This window comes from Sinohyriopsis cumingii, chromosome 3 (assembly GCF_028554795.1).
Source record: "Sinohyriopsis cumingii isolate HCF-2022 chromosome 3, ASM2855479v2, whole genome shotgun sequence".
Lineage (NCBI taxonomy): Eukaryota > Metazoa > Mollusca > Bivalvia > Unionida > Unionidae > Sinohyriopsis > Sinohyriopsis cumingii.
Window position 1 is genome coordinate 20,299,055 of NC_142963.1, and position 19,677 is coordinate 20,318,731.

The window sequence follows — 19,677 nt, forward strand, 5'->3', positions numbered from 1 at the left end:
ACCATCGTCTGCTCGTTTCTAGCGCATGATATACCTTTCGCTGATGTCTACAGCATCCAAGTTTCAGGTTAAGACCCATTTAGCGTCGTTTAATGACCCAGTATCCAACAGTTAAAATAGATCACCCCTTTGAAACTAGAAATCAATTTTGGATCGTACGGTGGTACTGTGATTGATAAAACAGAAAACTAGATTAAACCCATGAACAAGTGGAAAGAAATCATGGTCATAAGCTCACAGCTGCAATGAGTATAGAACGGGTCATTAGAAATATTTAGATTTTCATTTTTAATTTTTTTTTGTGGCTAGCCACTATTGTTCAGCGATATGAAGAAAATATTAGCAAAAATATTAATATTAGGAACAAAGCAAAGTTGAATAGATTTGACCAGTGTAAATCACGAAGAGATGCTTCATGACATTATAATGAAATTATTCATTAATTGTGGTTCTCTTGTGGGCGGAACTAAGGTGCGATCTTGGTGGATATATATATATATATATATATATATATATATAAGAATATATATATATATATATATATATATATATATATATATATATATATATATATATATATATATATATATATATATATATATATATATATATATATATATATATATTCTTTTACTTTCTATGGCAGTCAACATTCGTTGCAACAAGCATGAATTAAACTTCGTAGAAAAGACCTGAAGTTATTGAAGGGCGATTCTAGGTAGATGAGTGTTTATTTCTGTAAGCCATGCCTTGTGTAGCGTTACTTTTTTGTTGTTACGGACACGACAGCAGCACGGACGACCGTTCTGGTAGTTTCTTCCCTTGTCATTGCCGTAACACACATTAGACCCTCCCCCCCCCCCCCTTATACTTACTGCAAATCTCTCCCGTTATGCCCAAATCGGTATGGTAGAATGCTGGAAATACTTGCTGCGAGTTTAAAACTGAAAGAAAAATTATAATACGATGTCGTTCCTATGTATGACGGTATTAAGTACCTTGGGGATTTTGTTTAAATTATTCAAGGAGTATGAAGAAACAAAACCCCAACAAAATGTAAATACGCCAAGATTTAGACGAATGGAATTTCCACCCAGATGTTTTAATCAGCGCATTCCACCCGCTGAGGTATCTACCCATATCTCTCGATCTCGACGGATGGATTGATGGATCTATCGAGAGCGGCAGCCTCATTTCATGTAGTTGGACACACTGAGCAGGAAACGAAGTATTTTTGTTCTGATCTACCAAAATATATGCAGAACATTTAATATGTTTTACTTCTTAACCGATAACATTATTAATTCCAAAAATGAACAATCTGATAACTTTCAGAGACAACCAAATACTGCAAGTCAAAATTTTAGCTTCTTAAGGCTAAAATATCGCTTGTGCCTCCTTAATAATTCGTACTACTGAAACATTGTATGTTCGTGTCAACGTGAAAGACTCCTTTGAAATAGCATATTTCGCATTAAATATTAATTCAATCACTGAATCATCGCATGTGTAATCTTGATTAAATGATTTATTGCTACTTTCTTTGCTATCGGTTTGGAGCAGATAACTCCCTCAATTCCTGGTATTTTCTTTACCAGACATTGGATTCTGTTTGAGCAGTCGGCTTCAGCATTACACCATTCATAACCAAATCTTTAAAAGGTTTGTCAGCGTAAAATGTGATATGAGTGATTCCGCTGTTAATAAAGGAGAAATTGCTCTGTTCACGTGTATACGCTAGTTGCCTTATTGCCGAGTGCCAAAGTCTTGAACTTTTGACCTTTCCCATGTTCACCGAAAGTGTGTCTACTTAACATGCACTAGTATAAAAGTCTAATATTATACTACTGTAAAGATTGACTTGCTCAGCATAAACATTCCTTGACGTAAACACTTGGCACTTCTCTTATTATTATTTACTGAGCAGTTACTACTACTTTCGCCTACTGAAAACGCTACAAATGCGTGCATCCATAGTCGACATGATACATAAACATTTGTTTACAGCTCACTGTTGCACCACATTTAAAATTGGTAACTAATTAAAATAAATGACAACAACACCCAAAGACAACTACAACAAAACTATGCAATCACTTACACATCCATCAAAGGTTACTTAGTTTGCAATATTAGGTACTTGAAAAACAATTTAAAAACACCTGTATTTGTCAAGCATGAATTACTTCGGTTAAATAGGGAAATACATACGGGTTGAACAAAAAAAGCGATTTGTTTGTAAATAGAATTTTGGGAAATGAATTGTTAATGTATTTAAAGAATCAAATATTTTCTAATCCAAGTATTTTGAAGGATAATCTGTACAATGTTTTCTTTGCCTTATTATAAAATATCGGTTTTAATTTGTTTTGATAATCAGACAAAAATAACTACGTTTAATATTACATGTATCTTTACGATTTGCTTTGTTGCCGTAGACCAAATTTGTGAATTTTAACTTTTCCCATTTTCAACAGAATCGCACCATCTTTGCATGATTTCCAAATATTGTTCGACATTTCGTCAGAAGAATCTGAAGAATCACCCATGATAATTGTTGACCTTGTCTATGCCTCTATTGCTGAGGCCGGAGGCTAGATTCTAAAATTTACTATTTACCTGATTCTAATTACAAGCTGACCGTAAGTAAATTCTAAAGATTCCCGTAAGATCACTATCAGAAGACGTTAACTTCGAGGATCATATATTTATCACTGTTGAGGACCAGCTGGCAGCTGCAGTAACAAAAGTCGATTGAATTTTGACGTTTCTATGCATCATATTGAGACGAATTCAGCAGAAGTATAAACACTGACAATAATGTACTCGCAGCATTTTTGCTCGCAGAAAATTTTCAAGAGATTAAACTATTTGATTTCACTTATCAAATGCCGTATTATATAACTATTATTATACTCTAACATATGTCCTCCAGTATAGTTTACATCTAAAAAATGATAATTGTATCGGTTAACTTCCTGTCGTACCTAAAACCTTTGGAACTAAAAACTTGAATTTAAACCTTTAGCGTTTTCTTTTATGTCATGAAATATGTTTTGCACCCGAATTTCACCAAAAGTTCATAATATCTAATTTTATTGAATGTCATATTTATGAACTGACTTGCAACTTCAATACCAGTTGTATTTTAATAATTTGTTAATTCATTCGTCGTTTTTTTTTTACAATTGTAAAAAAACATTGAGAGAAAAAGACACGTTCACAGTCACTTAATTAAAATAAAATTAAACTTAATTTTAAAAAAACAAATAAACTTCAAAACTAACCCTAATGTTACATTTCATATGATACAATCCTATTATACAAAACTGGCACTGCAATAATTCGTGAGCATACATTATTTTTTATTTACAGTGCTCTATATCTTAGGTTTTTTCGTTTGCAAATAGTCGCAGGCAGCTAATTAGTTTATCAGCTACGGAACCAGTCTATCTGTGATGGTGTATTAAATGACTGTATTGAAAAGAATGAAGGTCGCTCATTAGCTGAAAATAATTACCGCAAAAATATTAACGCAATTTTTCGTAAGAATCAAGCATATGGGTAAGTACAAGCATATTAGGATTGAATTTAAGACCATTTTTATTTTATTTCTGTCGCTGCAGAGGTACTACGTGATGTAAAAGGGGAAATATCGCCGGCCTGGATTTTTATTTTGCTCACGTACAAGGGAATATTTTTTTAACCAAAAAACCAGTCACGCAGCAGATCATTTTTATCGTTCTAAAATAATTTTATCTCGGGTACATCGTTTGTATAGTGGAAGCATGAGTTGTCGATCTTACCACAAAAGAACAGTAATTTAGTGAAATAATCGCGCTACGGTCCCAAGGGATTTAAATTTGTTGCCTGTGTCCAAAGAATGCCATGATGAAAAGAAATAATGCAGCACAGAAAACTGTCTTATTCAAGTCTTTGGTTGTTGTATGGATGCAGTATGCTTCCGGAGATTCCCCGAATTATTATTTAAAAAATAATACAAATTTGTGCTACGACTTTGATCGATAAAATGCAATCTCCAATGTCCACTTTGTTTGCATAATGAATGGTAATAGGGTATGTTTTAATAAACCATTTTTTTTTATTCCGGTATTTGTAAGAGGGTTTGCATGCGCAAACGCCATTTATTTCAAGCAAGGAAAAAGTAAAATTTATGACAAACAGTATAGGTAAAGGCCACTTTTTTTTTTCCAAGCTGAATGTTGATGAAAGCGATTGTCTCCCATGTCAGCATCGCTAACAGATTTGATGTGTGGTTCATGAACATTTATTTCGTTGACTTAGAATGCCGTGCTTCGCTGTTACCAACCGTACTGACATGTTTTTTGATTTTGCTTTGAATGATGATGCACGTGTGATACATTTTCGCAATATTGTTTTCTCTTTGAATGATGTTCCATGTGTAATAAATCTTCGCAATATTATTTTCATCTTGAATGATGTTGCATGTGTGATACATTTTCGCATTATTGTTTTCATCTTAAATGATGTTGCATGTGCGTGAAACATTTTCGCGATATCCATGGATTCAAAAGTCTGTTGAACACCAAGCAATAGAAAAGCTGTAATCTGTCTGAATTGCTGTTGTTAATTGTAAACGATAAAATACAAAATTTGCAGGTGGCTATGTAAAAACAGGCCTTTGGAAAGTGTACGTGTACTGGTATCTTCGCACCATCTGCACATGAAGTTTGCCAAAACATCTGGCTTCATAAACCGAGTGTATTGTTCCCCCGAACAACGTCCGTTTTATGGAAAATACAGTAGTTTTTCATCACACGAATTATCTTTGCGTTGAATTCCTTGCGCATACATCATTAAAACAATGTACACAGTTGTACGGTAAATCTATAATAACACCGGTGACCTCTAAGATATCTGATATTGATGTAAGAAATAAAATAGGCCAGGATGGGTGTTACTTTAAATTTCAATGTTAAATGTTTGATTTTTTGTTTGAATTTTGATTCATCCGAATTTTAGTAGACCACACCAATTTTAGAACAAAATATCCAGAGTTGAACCTATTGTTTATTCAGACCTCTCGGTATCTAATATTTTTGGATCCTATACTCGTCTGAAAGATGCAAGGAAAATATGAATTATAACAGAATATGAAAAAAGTAGAAAACACTCTTCCAGAGGCGGGGTTAGGAGTACGCGGGGCTTTGTGCCGACCTTGACCGTGCGGGGCCAGAGTGTCGGTATCTCGATTGGTATGCTATTGGAAACACTGACTATGTCTGGACTAGATCAACCTTCGCGATTTGACGCACAAATTTAGTTTTTTCATTATTCATAAAAAAATTCCTATTTGTGAACAACGGGTTTTTTAATCGAAATAATAACATGACGACAATGCCTTTGGCCTAATAAAGTGACTATTATTGTCATTTTTCGAATAACATGGACACGAATTAAGAACAATAATTTGCGTGCATTACGTGCGGCCTGTATCAGCGTTTCCAATTTACCAGAGAATATAGCTTGACAAACTCATAAGGACGACCTTAGGCCTGAAGCGCGATGTCCCCTCAAGAGCGGGGCCTGGGGCGATTGCCCCACTTGCCACCCCCAAACGCCGTTCATGCACTCTTCAATTATCGCATATGATGGAATCCGTACGCCTATGTTTATACGTGCAAGTTTTGTTTCATATTTATTATCGGCATCACGGAGGTTAATGCTTAGCAGCCATTCTTTCTTTCTTTAGCATAATAATTAATTAAATGATTTTCTATTTTCGGACTAACTGTGATTGTGCAGCGTCATAAACTTGCCTTCTATAATTAACATTAATTCCCGTTTATGTTTGACATCCCTGCCACTATGGTATGGATTACGACACTAATTAATACGCATTAGTTATTGCAAAGATGTCAGACGTGCACTTCTTGATATCTCAGTTTTATGGACATATACCATAGCAAGTTTCACTGGTAACAAGAAAGAATGAACGCAAATACTGTTCCGTCTAAAACACATTCAAATCGTTTTCTTATGTGCTTTGCAATGTAATCTTCTCTGAGCTATACGTCAGTTGTGCACTGCAGTATAATGTTTTATGTTTTTGAAAAGCTTATGATGGAATATAAAAAAAAACAATTTTATATTTACATGGTATTCTTGCAAAGGAAGTTTCATTGAACTAACAATAAAAATGCATCTAATGCTATTACAGTTTTCGGGATGGAGTTTTTAAAATACACGTGCTCGTTGCTAGGTGAAGAAAGCTTTACAGCAGTATCAGGTGTTTACCTGACAAGTGCTTCCATCCAAAGGCTAACACTTTCGCCAGACGAATAGTCTGCTAACCGCACAATTTATTGCCAGTACGTCACTAAATCTAAAAGTAGTTTCTAGTAAAGAAAAGATCAAATAATTTAGTTTGCTTGTCTTCTTCACATTAAGTAGATTAGCGCATCATGGTCTTTTCGGAAAACATAAAATTCAGTCCGATGGGTAATAACGTGAAACAATTACTTCTTGAGGACTCTTAAGAAACACCAAACGGTTAACTGTATCAATTTATTTTGATTGATATCGATTAACATCAATAACCCGCTGAATATTTTAAATTTTCCACCGTAAGTATCACAACCGGTATTTTTGTTGGCAACTAGGTACGCATTTGTAACCTAAGGAACACTGTTTAATCGAAGTAATTTGGGGGTATTTGCTAAGGATTGTTTAAATATTTACTTGAATCAAGGAAATAATTATCAAATACGTTTTTAAAATATTTTTCCTAAAGTTAATATTTTAATCATTGACGGCACATCGTTTTCATCCGAGAACAATACTTATTTTTGGGATAACTCGCAATGCTTTTCAAACCATATGAACAGTAAAATAAGCGAAATCTTGTTATGATTTATTCTAATCGGATAAAAATCAGATCTAGGCTGTCCTGTGTGATGATCTGATAGTAACCGCTTAGGGGTAATGTTGCGGTAACCTATGTTATTATTATAATCGCTAATTTTATCAGCTAATCAGATGAAGTCTTTTTTCTTCACTTTTGGAAGACTAAGCAGTATGGCTGAAGAACATCAATGTGTACCGAACGATCTGATTCACTTTTAGAGTTTAGAAAGCTGCATTTGCACTAGCTCAATTATCACCAGAACATGACCTCAAAGCGCTCGCTGTCAGATCCTCACGTGAGACAGTGGAGATGTAATTTTAATCTAATTGGAATTTACTCTTATATTGTATTAAGTAACAGCATTTATCATAATCCTATTGCATATTTCTCAAAATATATAAATGAAAATAAAATGTTAAGATGCCCTTTAGGTTATAAAAATGGAAGGGAAAATTTGACTTCAAAGGCAAGTTTCTTTCATATGGATTTAATTTTTTTTTATTCATACCTGAACAGTATTTCCTGACCACTTGTCGCGAATATGCGAAGTTAAGAAAACGAAATGTTTCAGAAATATTAAAACCTGAAAATGAGTTCAAAATTTCAAATAGATTTTAAAAATTATGCAAAATAAAGATAGAACGATGAGAATTTCAGCATTGGATTCTCACTTCATATAAAATGATGCTTAAAAAATTACTAAATTCATCTGAGTCACATAATAAATACTTGCGACACACGATGGGAATAATTGATGAATATATTATTGTTTGAAAAAGAGAATTTTTAATTGAAATCAATGTGATATTCCTATTTGTTGATATTGACATCAATAAGCTAATTATTTATGTTATATCGGACTAATTTTATTATGCCTCTCAATGGATTAGACAGGGAGATGGTATGTTAAGAATCGGTCGTGGTACATCCATATAAACTGTCATAGTCAACTGATGTATGCATTAAAATTAATTTGTGTTAACCATGGTAAAACAGGATTTGTAGGCATGCGCAACCACCGACAACAGGTTTTCATAATAAATGCATACGTAATATTAATACCTCTGACCAATAGTACTGTGTAATATTTTCGATCTACATTTCATTATGTAAATATCAATTTAACCATAGGAGCGCCAATGCGCAGGATGAAATACACGATTCATTATCTTTATGTCATCGAAAATTATACGGTAATTTCCATACTTGATGAGGTCTAGTGGTATTTATTAAGTCTAATCAATGCGATGCAAATATATATTTTTGTGAGCCAGAGAATTAAGGCTCGTTTATCTTAAAATCAAGTCACCTTGGTTTTTGTGGGATATTAGTGACTATCACTCAAAGCTATTTTGCTCTAGACGGCCTCTGTATCGGCAGTCTTGGACGTGAGCCCCCAACAGAAGCATTACTAGGAAGCATTGCTGCACTTACGTACATTTACATAGTAGTTCCAGCTGATCCCTTAAGAGGCTTTGCTATTTGCAAAATGTATTTCCAGGAATCCATATCAAGTTTGCAACGACCAGAAGGGTAACTTCAGTTAAGTTGTTTAACGTTTCATAAACGCTGCGAGAAACCCATCTGTCTAAACGTTACAATAATGGCCTTTGCTTCATTTCAGCTAAAATGGACCACAAATATGTTTTTTATTTCCTGCTAGCCACAGGTCGTCGATCCACTTCGTTCCACATCAAGTGCATGTGAAATTGGAAAGCAGTATCTCATTTGTCTTTTACAGTTCTTGTTTCTCTTATTTAATGATACCTAAAAAAATATAGTTTGTTCGACGATGTGACTTTCGAAAACTTGAAATTCTCTGCCAAAATCGGATATTAAGACACAATAGTTACGATCGTTTTGTCAATAAAATTAAAGTTAAATCGTAGTGTGATCGATTCTGGATTTATAGCAGCTAAAAAAAATTTAAAACAAATATATTATCCCAGTAAACATTTTCTTACTGTTAGATGTAGATTTTACTTAATGTTGAAGCTAAAATTTTCAGCAAGCCTTAGCAACTTGCACCGAGAACTCTTTAAAATACTGTGGTCCATAATTGTGTACTTGAATACTCGTAGGTATCTACATACTTTGGTTAAAAAGTAAGACCTGCAACGGGCGCGGAAAATAGTCGTTGTGTTGTTTTTTTTTACACATCTGCATTACTGAAATCCATTTCAGTGTGATGTTTTTGTAAAGTGATGTCTCAAGTGTCTGGTACTAAACTATTAATTAGGTCTTCTATGGCATTCTGATGAATCAAGGAAAGGAAACCAAATCGTCCCACGGGAGTTGCACAGACATATCTATCATGATTAGCCCATGGCTTCACGTAGGAAATTGATTTCTGCCATTTTGCTTGGACATAATGCATATAAAGTCCAAAGGTTCTTCGGCAGTTTCATAACGCCATATAAAAAACCTAAATTTTGAACTCGAACAGCATGAGGAAACTAAACTCTTGTAAAATATCAATGCATCTATTATGAGATGTGACAGTTTACTCCAAATGTGTAAGTTCACTGAATATAAGTAAGATACTCATAATAGTAAATTATTATGAACATGTTTGCCTGATAGGTCATCTACCCGAGAAAATAAACAAATCGGGCCTTTGCCCCATATTATTGAAACCTTTGAGTATCAAAACCAAACTCAAAATCAGGGCTAGTTCCATATTCCTGAAATCTTTGAACAACGAGCTCAGCGAAACAAAAAACACAATCACATTTATACTATGTATCCATGTAAATGAGATTTAGCATGCGAGAAGAGGAGATATAATCTTCTGTGACATTTGCTTAAGGTTCTTTAGTTGAGAGATCCAGTGAAGTTTGCTTTAAGTTCGTTAGTTGTGAGTTCCAGTGATGTTTGCATTAGCTACGTTAGTTGGGAGTGCCAAACAAGCAGACGATCAGAATTACAAAGGCATGAATCATACAATCTTTCACAGTTTTCCCATGTCCTATATATTTTTCAGGGAAAGAAAGTTTACCTCAGTCTAAGGTTCTTCAGGAATCGTCAGATATATGCGGGTTCAGACCTCGTGGAAAGAGCGGCAAGTATCGTATTGTAGGTGGCCAGGAAGTGCAGAAAAATAGCTGGCCTTGGCAGGTATGTCCAACTGAAAAGTTCATTAGGTACAAAAGACAAAATCAATACGTTTGAGCTTCTTGACCGATACTTAAAACTGTGATTGATGTTCTCCGTAATGCGAGCTATGAAACCTTGCCGTTTTTTCTCCATGGTTATATGTTTTTGTAGTCATATTTATCACTTGACCTTGTCCAAAATCAAGTTCATTATGAACCTGACAGTAACATTTTGAGTTTGTAAACAACAGATTACATAGCTATATATTTCGCTATGACTTGGGGTTAAATATTCAGATCATTATTAATGTACACATGATTATCTTAATCTGATTCTAGGACATTGGAATTCCCCCACGAAAAACATAATCTCTTCGATGTTTACCGAGTTGTTTCTAAAATTATACTTTTAATAAAAAATTTTTGTCTTCTTGACAACCTATAATTTTTCTAGCATATCCTGCTTCTATAACGTGCCTTACTTTCTTTATATACTTATATTTACTTGAGAAATAACTTATTCTTGCATCAACATCATCATCAGAATCAGACTTATTGTTGTCCTTAATATTTCATTTGGGTTGAATTATTTATTCAAACAATTCGTCACTGGAAATACAACGTGCTCATCTATAACATCTTGGACTGGAACATTAATTTGGAATTATAGTGAATTCACATCAGAAAATTTCTTGATTATACTATTGTGATACATCATAAGAATGTTAGTAAATCATCACAATTCAGGCCATTGGCACATGGCCACATTCGAGAATAGAGGCACATCAGTACATACAATATTGGAATTTAGTTGGAATACCATTAAAATTCAGTTGGACCGTTATACATTTGGACAAATGATAAAACATTTACGACCATATGGGAATGAATTAACAATATTGTAAGTTCTTTTCAAATTTTAAATTTGTACTCTTGGAATTTTTTTTATTGTTATAATTTTACCTAACGTTTTGGTTTTCACTCTTTTCTGATATTTAGTTTAGGAGTTTAAGATGATAAAGTCACTTTTGTTTGTGTTCAAAAGGGGAATTATATATGCATTGTTTTCAAGAGTACAGATGACAACTACACCATGTCAGAAGGATTGCAGAAGTTCATCTATGTGCTCATTCACAACTTCACGTTCCATTGGATATGGGCATATCTTGAATTATTTCAATTAAATAACTGCTACGTTCGAAGACCTAACTGTTTGGGAGTAGCTATTACCGATGCTAACTATCAAGAGTGCACCAAACGAAACTTTTTTCTCTTGGAATTGGCACGTACGCCAACCTTTGATGAAATACTTCTTTTAACCCATTTAACGTTTCTTGCATCATCATTATTTGTTCCTTCATATTCGAGATCACTGATAGTATAACGACATTAACAAAAAATGGACTTAGATGATACTAAGATTGTTACTGTCTTAAATTAAGTAAAAGAGCTGAAAATGAACTCAACAATTCTAACAAATCCGATTCGAATGTTTAGACGGGAATAAATAATTCCCAGGTAAACAAGATCATATGCCCATCTAGTTGACCTAGGTTGCAGTTACCATATTCGGAAAATGCACTCTCACTTAAATGAATTTTCTATTCTAGAAGTTTCTTAAGGTCAGAGTCAAGACTATAAACAAGTTTGCCATAATAATGATCTGAATATTTAATCCACAATTATAGCTAAAATTTTAGCCATGTACTTTGTAGTTTACAAAATAAATTTCATTGGTTAGGTACACAATGAACCTGATTTTTGGACAAGATCATGCATAGATATGGATATACATAAAATACAGTCATTAGGAAAAGCCAACAAATAATGCTAATGCATATACAAAACACCTCCCCTCATAAAGGTAAAGAAAACATTCTACGACAAATATATCATTAGCTATTAGTCAAATGAACAGTTGAATGGTATATTTTATTTGTTTGTATTAGTACACACGGAACCAAGTACTCATAATTAAAATAACAGCTGTTTTAGTGCACTCGTTTCTTTCAGCAGCAGGTATAGACTTACTAATCAAACCCAAAGAACATTTATCCAAAAAGATTATTTTCCACGAAATATTGGACCAAAATATTTGTTATGTCTTGCTTCGTTAAAAAAGCCTTTGCCTGAAAAAAGATAATCTTGTCTGGCAAACTGGAGTAATTAATGCTGTTTCAAGGACTCAACCCCTTCCTACGTAGGATTTAAAATAAAGTGATCCACCTTAGATGACATTTTGAATGCTTGCTTGTTTCACTTTATATTTCTGAAATATGTAAAAATTAAAATAATGGGACTTAGAAAAGTAAAAAACAAAGTGAATTTATTTTTTCAAAAACCCATAGTTTTCTGAAATATTTGTTAGAAATTCGTATCCTAGGACAAGCTTCCAATTTTCTGTTACGACTCTATGGATCTAAACTAAGTAACCGAAAAAAGCGAAAATCCACAAGTTTTGTAAATTCAACAAATAATTTATTTCACTGGAATACCAAATGAATATTTTAAATAAACTTACAGTATTGCGAACTAAGTTACAAATAGTCATAAGAGTTATATCATAAATCCAGACTGATAAAGTTCCAATTGAATTCCAGTAATATTCTAAATAATTAAATAATTTCTGATATTGAAAGTGTTGATATGCATGTAGTCTCGAAAGTGCTAATGTGTCCGTGGCCTAGAGTATGGCTATGTGCAGAGAGACTTCTGATGTATGAAAATAATATAATCCTAAATGTTCTTGTCTGAATTCATTATAATTCAAAATCAACGTTCCAGTCGAATAATATTATTGAGCACTTCGTAAATTCAGTGAATAATATTATGAATAATTGAATGCACTCAAATGAAAAACTGAACACAACAGTAAGGATTATTCTGCTTCCGATGTTAAGCCAATAATGAGAGATTAATCGGTAAATAAAATTACATACCACTCTACTTGACCTCATTTGTCCTTGCCATATTCTGAAAATACCCAGCTTTATAATGGAATTTTCCATGCGAGAAGTTCCTGACGTCAGAATCAAGACTATACACATGTTTATCATTAATAATGATCTGAGCATATAATCCACACTCTTTTAACTGTGTTCTGTTTTTTTAATATAAAATAAACGTCACTGGTCAGGTACACGATTTTTGGATAAGGTCAAGTACGAAATACAGATATACATAACATACATTTATTAAGAAAAGCCAACAATTTATACTATTTAAATATACATCATAATATATTTAAGGCATAATGGCTCCATGAGAGCGTTTCTTTTGTCATCATTATTTGTTCGTTCATGTTAAAGGATACTGACATGATGATAAATGAATAATGACACTCAAGAATACTAAGGTGATTATAACTTTAATGGAAAAGTGATCATATTTTTACCTTCCTCATGAGGATGCTGACATGTTATCATCATCATCATCATTAGCATTTTCATTCTTCGTCTTCAATTAATTAATTACTGAATTACTTAAATAAATAGATTATTTAAATCAATAAATTAATTGACACTTATTAATTATGATATCTGAAACGCTTTCGCCCTGAACGTACTGTCATCTCCTAATTTCAGGTGGCCATCTTAACTCGTTGGAAGGAACAATTTTGTGGTGGGACCCTTATAGCCCCTCAGTGGGTCCTTACGGCGGCACACTGTGTCAGAAAGAAAAAGCACAAGAAGAAAGTGGTTGTCAGGGTGGGTGAACACGACATTGACGCAACGGACGGGGAGATCGATCTACATCTTGAACAAGATTTCCCAAACCCAAAGTTTGACTACTCTACAATCACGCACGACATCGCTTTGCTAAAACTACAGAAACCCGTGGGGCCATCAAATAGAATCGGGTATGCATGTTTACCGGATGAAAATTATGTAGTACCCACAGGAACATTGTGTTATACTATTGGGTGGGGTAAAGAAAAAACAACTCATGTGTTTGGATCAAATGTTCTTCAAGAAGCCGAGGTTCCAATAGTAAATAGACACAAATGCCAGAATGTTTTTAATTATAAAATTCTTGATACTCAGGTATGTGCAGGTTACAGGAAAGGAGGCACAGATTCATGTGCAGGTGATAGTGGTGGACCCCTATTGTGCCCTGTGAGCAGCAATAACACAGTAACCAGGTGGATTGTGTATGGAGTAACTAGTTACGGAGAAGGGTGTGGACAAAGAGGGAAGTACGGAATTTATACAAAGGTTACAAAATATTTGAAATGGATAAAAAGAACTATTGAATCCCACTAAAATAGATTATAATCACAATGGGTCCATACTTTCATTTACCTGGATTTTGCTAATTGAATATTAATAGAAATCCTGTCTTCATAATATGGTTGAAATGATACATAACGGCGTCCATCAAAGTTTCAACCAGCTACTAAAATGGCAATTTACATAACGAAGTGCAATCAGGTCAAAGGAAATCCTACAGTTACCAATTATCAAAATATAGCTGTGCAACGAACATTAGAAAGTGTTGTAAGACTGTTCCTCTTGCAACGGGTTGGATATGAGTGATATTTACAGAAACTCAGGTGCAAATATTTCCTGCTACAGAAAAGCGATGAAATATGAGTGCTAAACCTTACTGAAATGATATTGGTGCCAATGTTAGCCAGTTCTGATTAACATTAGTTACTTTCTATGTATATTTTGTTTTAGACAGACTGGTCCCAGCAGCTAAATATAAACATTTCTAAGGATAGCACTTGACTGACTGGGTCGATCAATTGTTATTGGGTCGTATTGCAAACCCTAATGAAATCTTTCATATTTTCTTTGAATTTTGCTTGATATTTGATGACCAATAAAAATGCTACTTGTTTTCAGTTAAAAGCAGTAATAAAGCCCAAAGCAAAAATAAAATGATTTTTTTCTAGTTCAAGTTCTTTACTTCTTCTTACCAAGACAAGTCATATGGGTGTGGTTGGGCCTATTCCTGCAACAAAAATTCCATTCATTTAACTCAAGTGCAACAATTCAAGAAAATGACACATAATCTTTTTTAAAATCTTGTCTTTAACTCAAAGCGTAACATCAGCAAGATAACGTTGTTACCTTCGAACTTAAACCAATGAACTAAAAACGTCATGGAAAATATAGAAAAAAGGGAAAAAAATAAATGCGGAACATAATTAGTCCAATAATACATGAAGGTGCTTTCGTGTGTCCTCAGATAGGATATCTACTGAGGGTCAACACTGGCAGATCATCGCAAGGTGGGTTTTAGGTATATGGCGTTGGGGGCATTGCCAGACCATTCTTCAATTGCCGACGTAGGAAAACCACTAGTTCGGTCAACGTTATTCAGTGGATGTAATGCAGACGTTGGGTTATATGCGTTGGTGGAAAGTTAGAACATGCTCCCCCCCCCCCCCCATATTAAATATCTTCTGTCTATAAAACAAGTCATATGACTCCCCTTGACGCTCTATTTGTAGATCCCGTACATAAAGCAGATTACTAGCTTGAATAGTTGAGTACTTGATCGTGTTTTATGGGCGCGAAACGTCCGATTCAGTACATTTGTCTTTTTTGGCATCTGGGCGTTTTGGGACTGTTTTATTTCTCGCAGTGGTGGAACACTTACTTATTGAATTGTTTTCTCACGCGTACCCAATAATGTTGATTGTAATAACCGAATACTCTACCCATCATACACCCTGTGAATTGAACAATGGACTACCTATATAAATCGTTTATCTCCCACGGTGTAAAACAACCGTATTCCCTTCAGCTTTCACGCGCAGCACTGCATTTAGTGAACTGAGGTGTTCCGTTGATATTGAGAATAAAACTGTACACGTCAACGGAAGAGATATATGTGGCTACAAGTGCTTATTATTTATTGGATCCCCGGATAAAAAGGCTTGCTTTATATCAGCTGTTTTCCTATTCCTTTCAAGCCATATGGAAAGTTTCTGTTAAGAAATCTCTATAACCGATGTTTCCGTTTATAAGATAAGATATGATGAGATTTATGTATAGTCGACACGATCTAAAACAACAAATCAACATAGCACATACATATAATGGGACACATAGTGCATACATATAATGGGACAAACCACATAACACACCACTTTAAATAGGAACAAGAAACTCCGTTTAGAAGGCAGTAATTAAAAGTGGAATTGGCTTTCAGGTGTAAAATTTAAAAGAAAGTTTTAAAAGAAAATTTTAAATCTTAAAAACAAAAAAGCAGAGGTTATGACGTAAAGGAGGCTAGGAAAGAGTCTAGGAATCTTATCATTAAGGGTTAAAATCGAAACTGAATTAGTTTTTAAAAAAAGCACTAATTTATGACTAAAACATGCTGAGATGCACATTAATCGAATATGAAAATGGAACTAACAGTCACTTGTTGATACATAAGAAACGACAGTACTCTGATGGAATGATTTATATGGATTTTGCAGCACACAAGCACAGTAAGGCTATGCAGTACAAGTGACAAGACTATTTGATACATGACATATATGTGAAAACTGGTTCACGAACAACAAGCGGTAGAAACAAAACACAAACAAAAATAAACACAATAAAAACAAAAACTAAAAAAAGTAACAAAATAATGATATGGTGAGGATAATATATAAAAATTCCCAATAGATAATGTATTGGTATCAATAAGTGACAATGTATTGGTATTTAAAAAGGTAATGTATTGGTATACATAAAGATGACCGTCTTGGTATGTGTATGTATTGGCGCTCACAAACGTAATGAATTGGTATGTATAAAGGGTAACGTATTAGTAAGTATCAAGTATTATATATATATATATATATATATATATATATATATATATATATATATATATATATATATATTGACGTTTTACAATTTTTGGAAGGCGCGTTTGTTTGGTTTTCATTTTGAATGAATATGTTAATGATCTGAATTATGCTGCCAAAATAAAGTATCAGACTATATTGACATTTTAATACATAAACTCATCACCCCTTCGCTATAAATACTCTGTTTTGATAAGCTCGCTTCGAAGACTTGACTTTGCATGTAACGCACGTACATAATAATTGCATCAAAATGATAAAATTCTTCTTGCAATGTACATGGCATGCATTAAACCATACATTTTGCCTTGACAAGTATTTAAAAGCACATAAGATAAAAAAAGTAATAATTAGTTGGGCTAGTTTGGAATTTATGGATTTATAACTGTAAATTTACATGCGTGCCTAGCATGGAAGGGCGTCTGGTATATCTGCCCCCCTCCCCCCAGCAGAAATATTACCTATAGTTTCAATGGAAGCTCATTGAACACTTTGTTATGATTATTATGTACGTCACGACTTTGATGTAGGCATCGACCAATAGGAAAATCACTTAACGCAGGCATTGAACAGTAGGTACAGCACTTTAGGTATACCAGTCAAGGCTTGTTTTGATCAATAGATACATCACTTTATGCAAGCATTGACTTAATCTTCATGCTTTTGACTGGTTTACAAACTACTTGTAACATTCAAAAGTCATTGCTGGGCACACTTTAAGTTATAATAGTGTCAAATAATATCAGCACTTGATTAAATTGAAATGAACTCCATTTTCTCGGCTTGTGAATAACGCCAATATATAAAAATGATCCCTTGTGCTGTATTCAAAAGTAAAACCTCATCACATGGCAACTGCTTCAATCCAGTGGCTGTTTTGTTCCCTGGGTGCTAATCAATGGTCATATCATTCTTTGTTCTTTGCAAGGATTTTACTGCAGGAATGTATATAAATATCGTTTTTAGAAACGTCTGTCATGTCTGCCCAATATTTTTTTAAATAGCAGAACTGTGTACCAGTCACATACAACGAAAATAGAATATGTACCTAACTTGATTGAACCGTCTTTCGCACACTGATACAATAGTGAACCCGTCTCTCACAAAGTACAAAGGAGTAGAGTAAATATATTTTTCATCTATATCATAACCTCTTTCTGCTTCTTGTACGAAGTACATACTGGGGAGGGCTCAGGTGATCGGCAAAAATATAAAAAAGAAGTATTTAGAATACTGTTGGATCGCAAACAAAACTAACAAATATTTTTTCAATATAGATTAATTTTATTTGCTCCATATACATCCTTCTTCAGTCACACATGAATTTTATAGTCTGAGCCAATAGCTCACGTGCATTATATATACGGTCGACTCAATACAGATAATGTTAACGGTTAAAACAGTTCAACTTCATGTTGAACCGTTTTAAAAAATTTCAAAAATTCTTCTTTGAATTTTTGTTTGATGTCTTTGATTAAAAAGTGTTGAAAATCCGTGAAATCAAGAGTGTGCTCAATGTAAAAAGTTATAAAATTGCATTGAAAAAGGATCACGTTTAGATGTGCGCATGAGTTACCCTTATGAAAATATGTCAAGGCTACAAGCAATAGGTCAGATGACGTTCAACTGTGTTGTTTGTAACGCGAATAGCAAGTACACCTCGAGATGCGTTGACGGTAATTTAAGTGGTAATTAAAAAATACCTATTTACTGCAGTTGCCCGTTGGATGAATTCTTGCTGACGTGCAGCAATTTATTCTCCAAGGACTAAAGTAGTTTTTATTACTTAAATCACTCGATAATGCAAGCCGAGTGTTGTCAAATGGGATCGTGAAGGTAGTTCAGAATGTTACCAAGCGTCAGTTTACGCTGTCTGTCTGTCTGTCTGTCTGACTGTCTCTCGCTCTCTCACATATTGAACTTAAATCTCTACGGCAATCATACTTGCTTTGGCAAAGTATGCCAGACACACCGTGGCTCATATTAGTTCAGTGACTTAGAAACTTTTGCATGTATAGTTAAGAAATAGCATGAATACATTCATATTTATCACTTATGTTAAAACTTGTTTAAAGTAAGTTGAGGTTGCAAGGATCTATATTTCTTGAGAAATTGGCTGTGCAAAGATTTTTGAATATGTACTATATTCATCAACATAATTTGCTTTTGGATTATTCTTTGCACATAATTTAAAGCTTATAGCCAATAACACGCTTTAAAAAAGAAAAATGCTTAATTTGGTTTGAATTTATGCTTCATACAATATTTCATCAGCGTTCTCATTCTTCCTTTTCAAAAGTTGCGATTTTATTCTTGTTATTTTCTTCATTGTTCAGTTGAACATTTACTCTACAATTATTAGAGTATATTTCTTTATTTGTTATATTGTGTAATATAATTATATTTGTTATTCATGAATGTTCCGAATGTTATCTTTAAATATATTTGACAATGTCCGTGGAAATCAGATGGCATGGCTTTTATTCAAGCATGACATAGCCGACAAGGTTAAGATAGGCTTTTTATACAATATTTGAGTAATTATATCTAATATAAAAAACAAACACTAATTGTTGTTTTCTTTCAAGGATTAAATTAGCCGGAAGAGAAACTTTATTCAGAAACATTACATTTTAGATGTATTACTGTGCCACGTGGCATCAGGAGTGACTGTCAAATATTATTTGGTTTATTGGCCCTTAGTGGGGTCAATGTTGACCTCATGGATACCACCTTGCCTCCATCATCGACCCTTCTTGGCTAAATGACACTGACTCAACATCATTTTTGCTTATTGGATTTATGTGGCGTCAAAGTGTCGAGCCAATGTTTGCTGAACGGATGATCATAAAATCGTGACGATGGGCCGACTTTGGTTC

The 19,677-nt window shown here is 33.9% G+C and overlaps 1 protein-coding gene across 1 annotated transcript in view; it reads left to right on the forward strand.

The window, feature by feature from the left end:
• The window catches only part of LOC149802510 (serine protease 27-like), a 116,933-nt gene extending 102,063 nt beyond the window's left edge, over positions 1 to 14,870 (forward strand). Inside the window, exons 3-4 of the mRNA XM_089951754.1 lie at positions 9,873 to 10,006; positions 13,569 to 14,870. Coding sequence (XP_089807880.1) covers positions 9,873 to 10,006; positions 13,569 to 14,246 — 812 coding nt within the window. The 3' untranslated portion in view covers positions 14,247 to 14,870. The remainder of the gene's footprint in view (positions 1 to 9,872; positions 10,007 to 13,568) is intronic.
• The last annotated feature ends 4,807 nt before the right edge of the window (positions 14,871 to 19,677 follow it).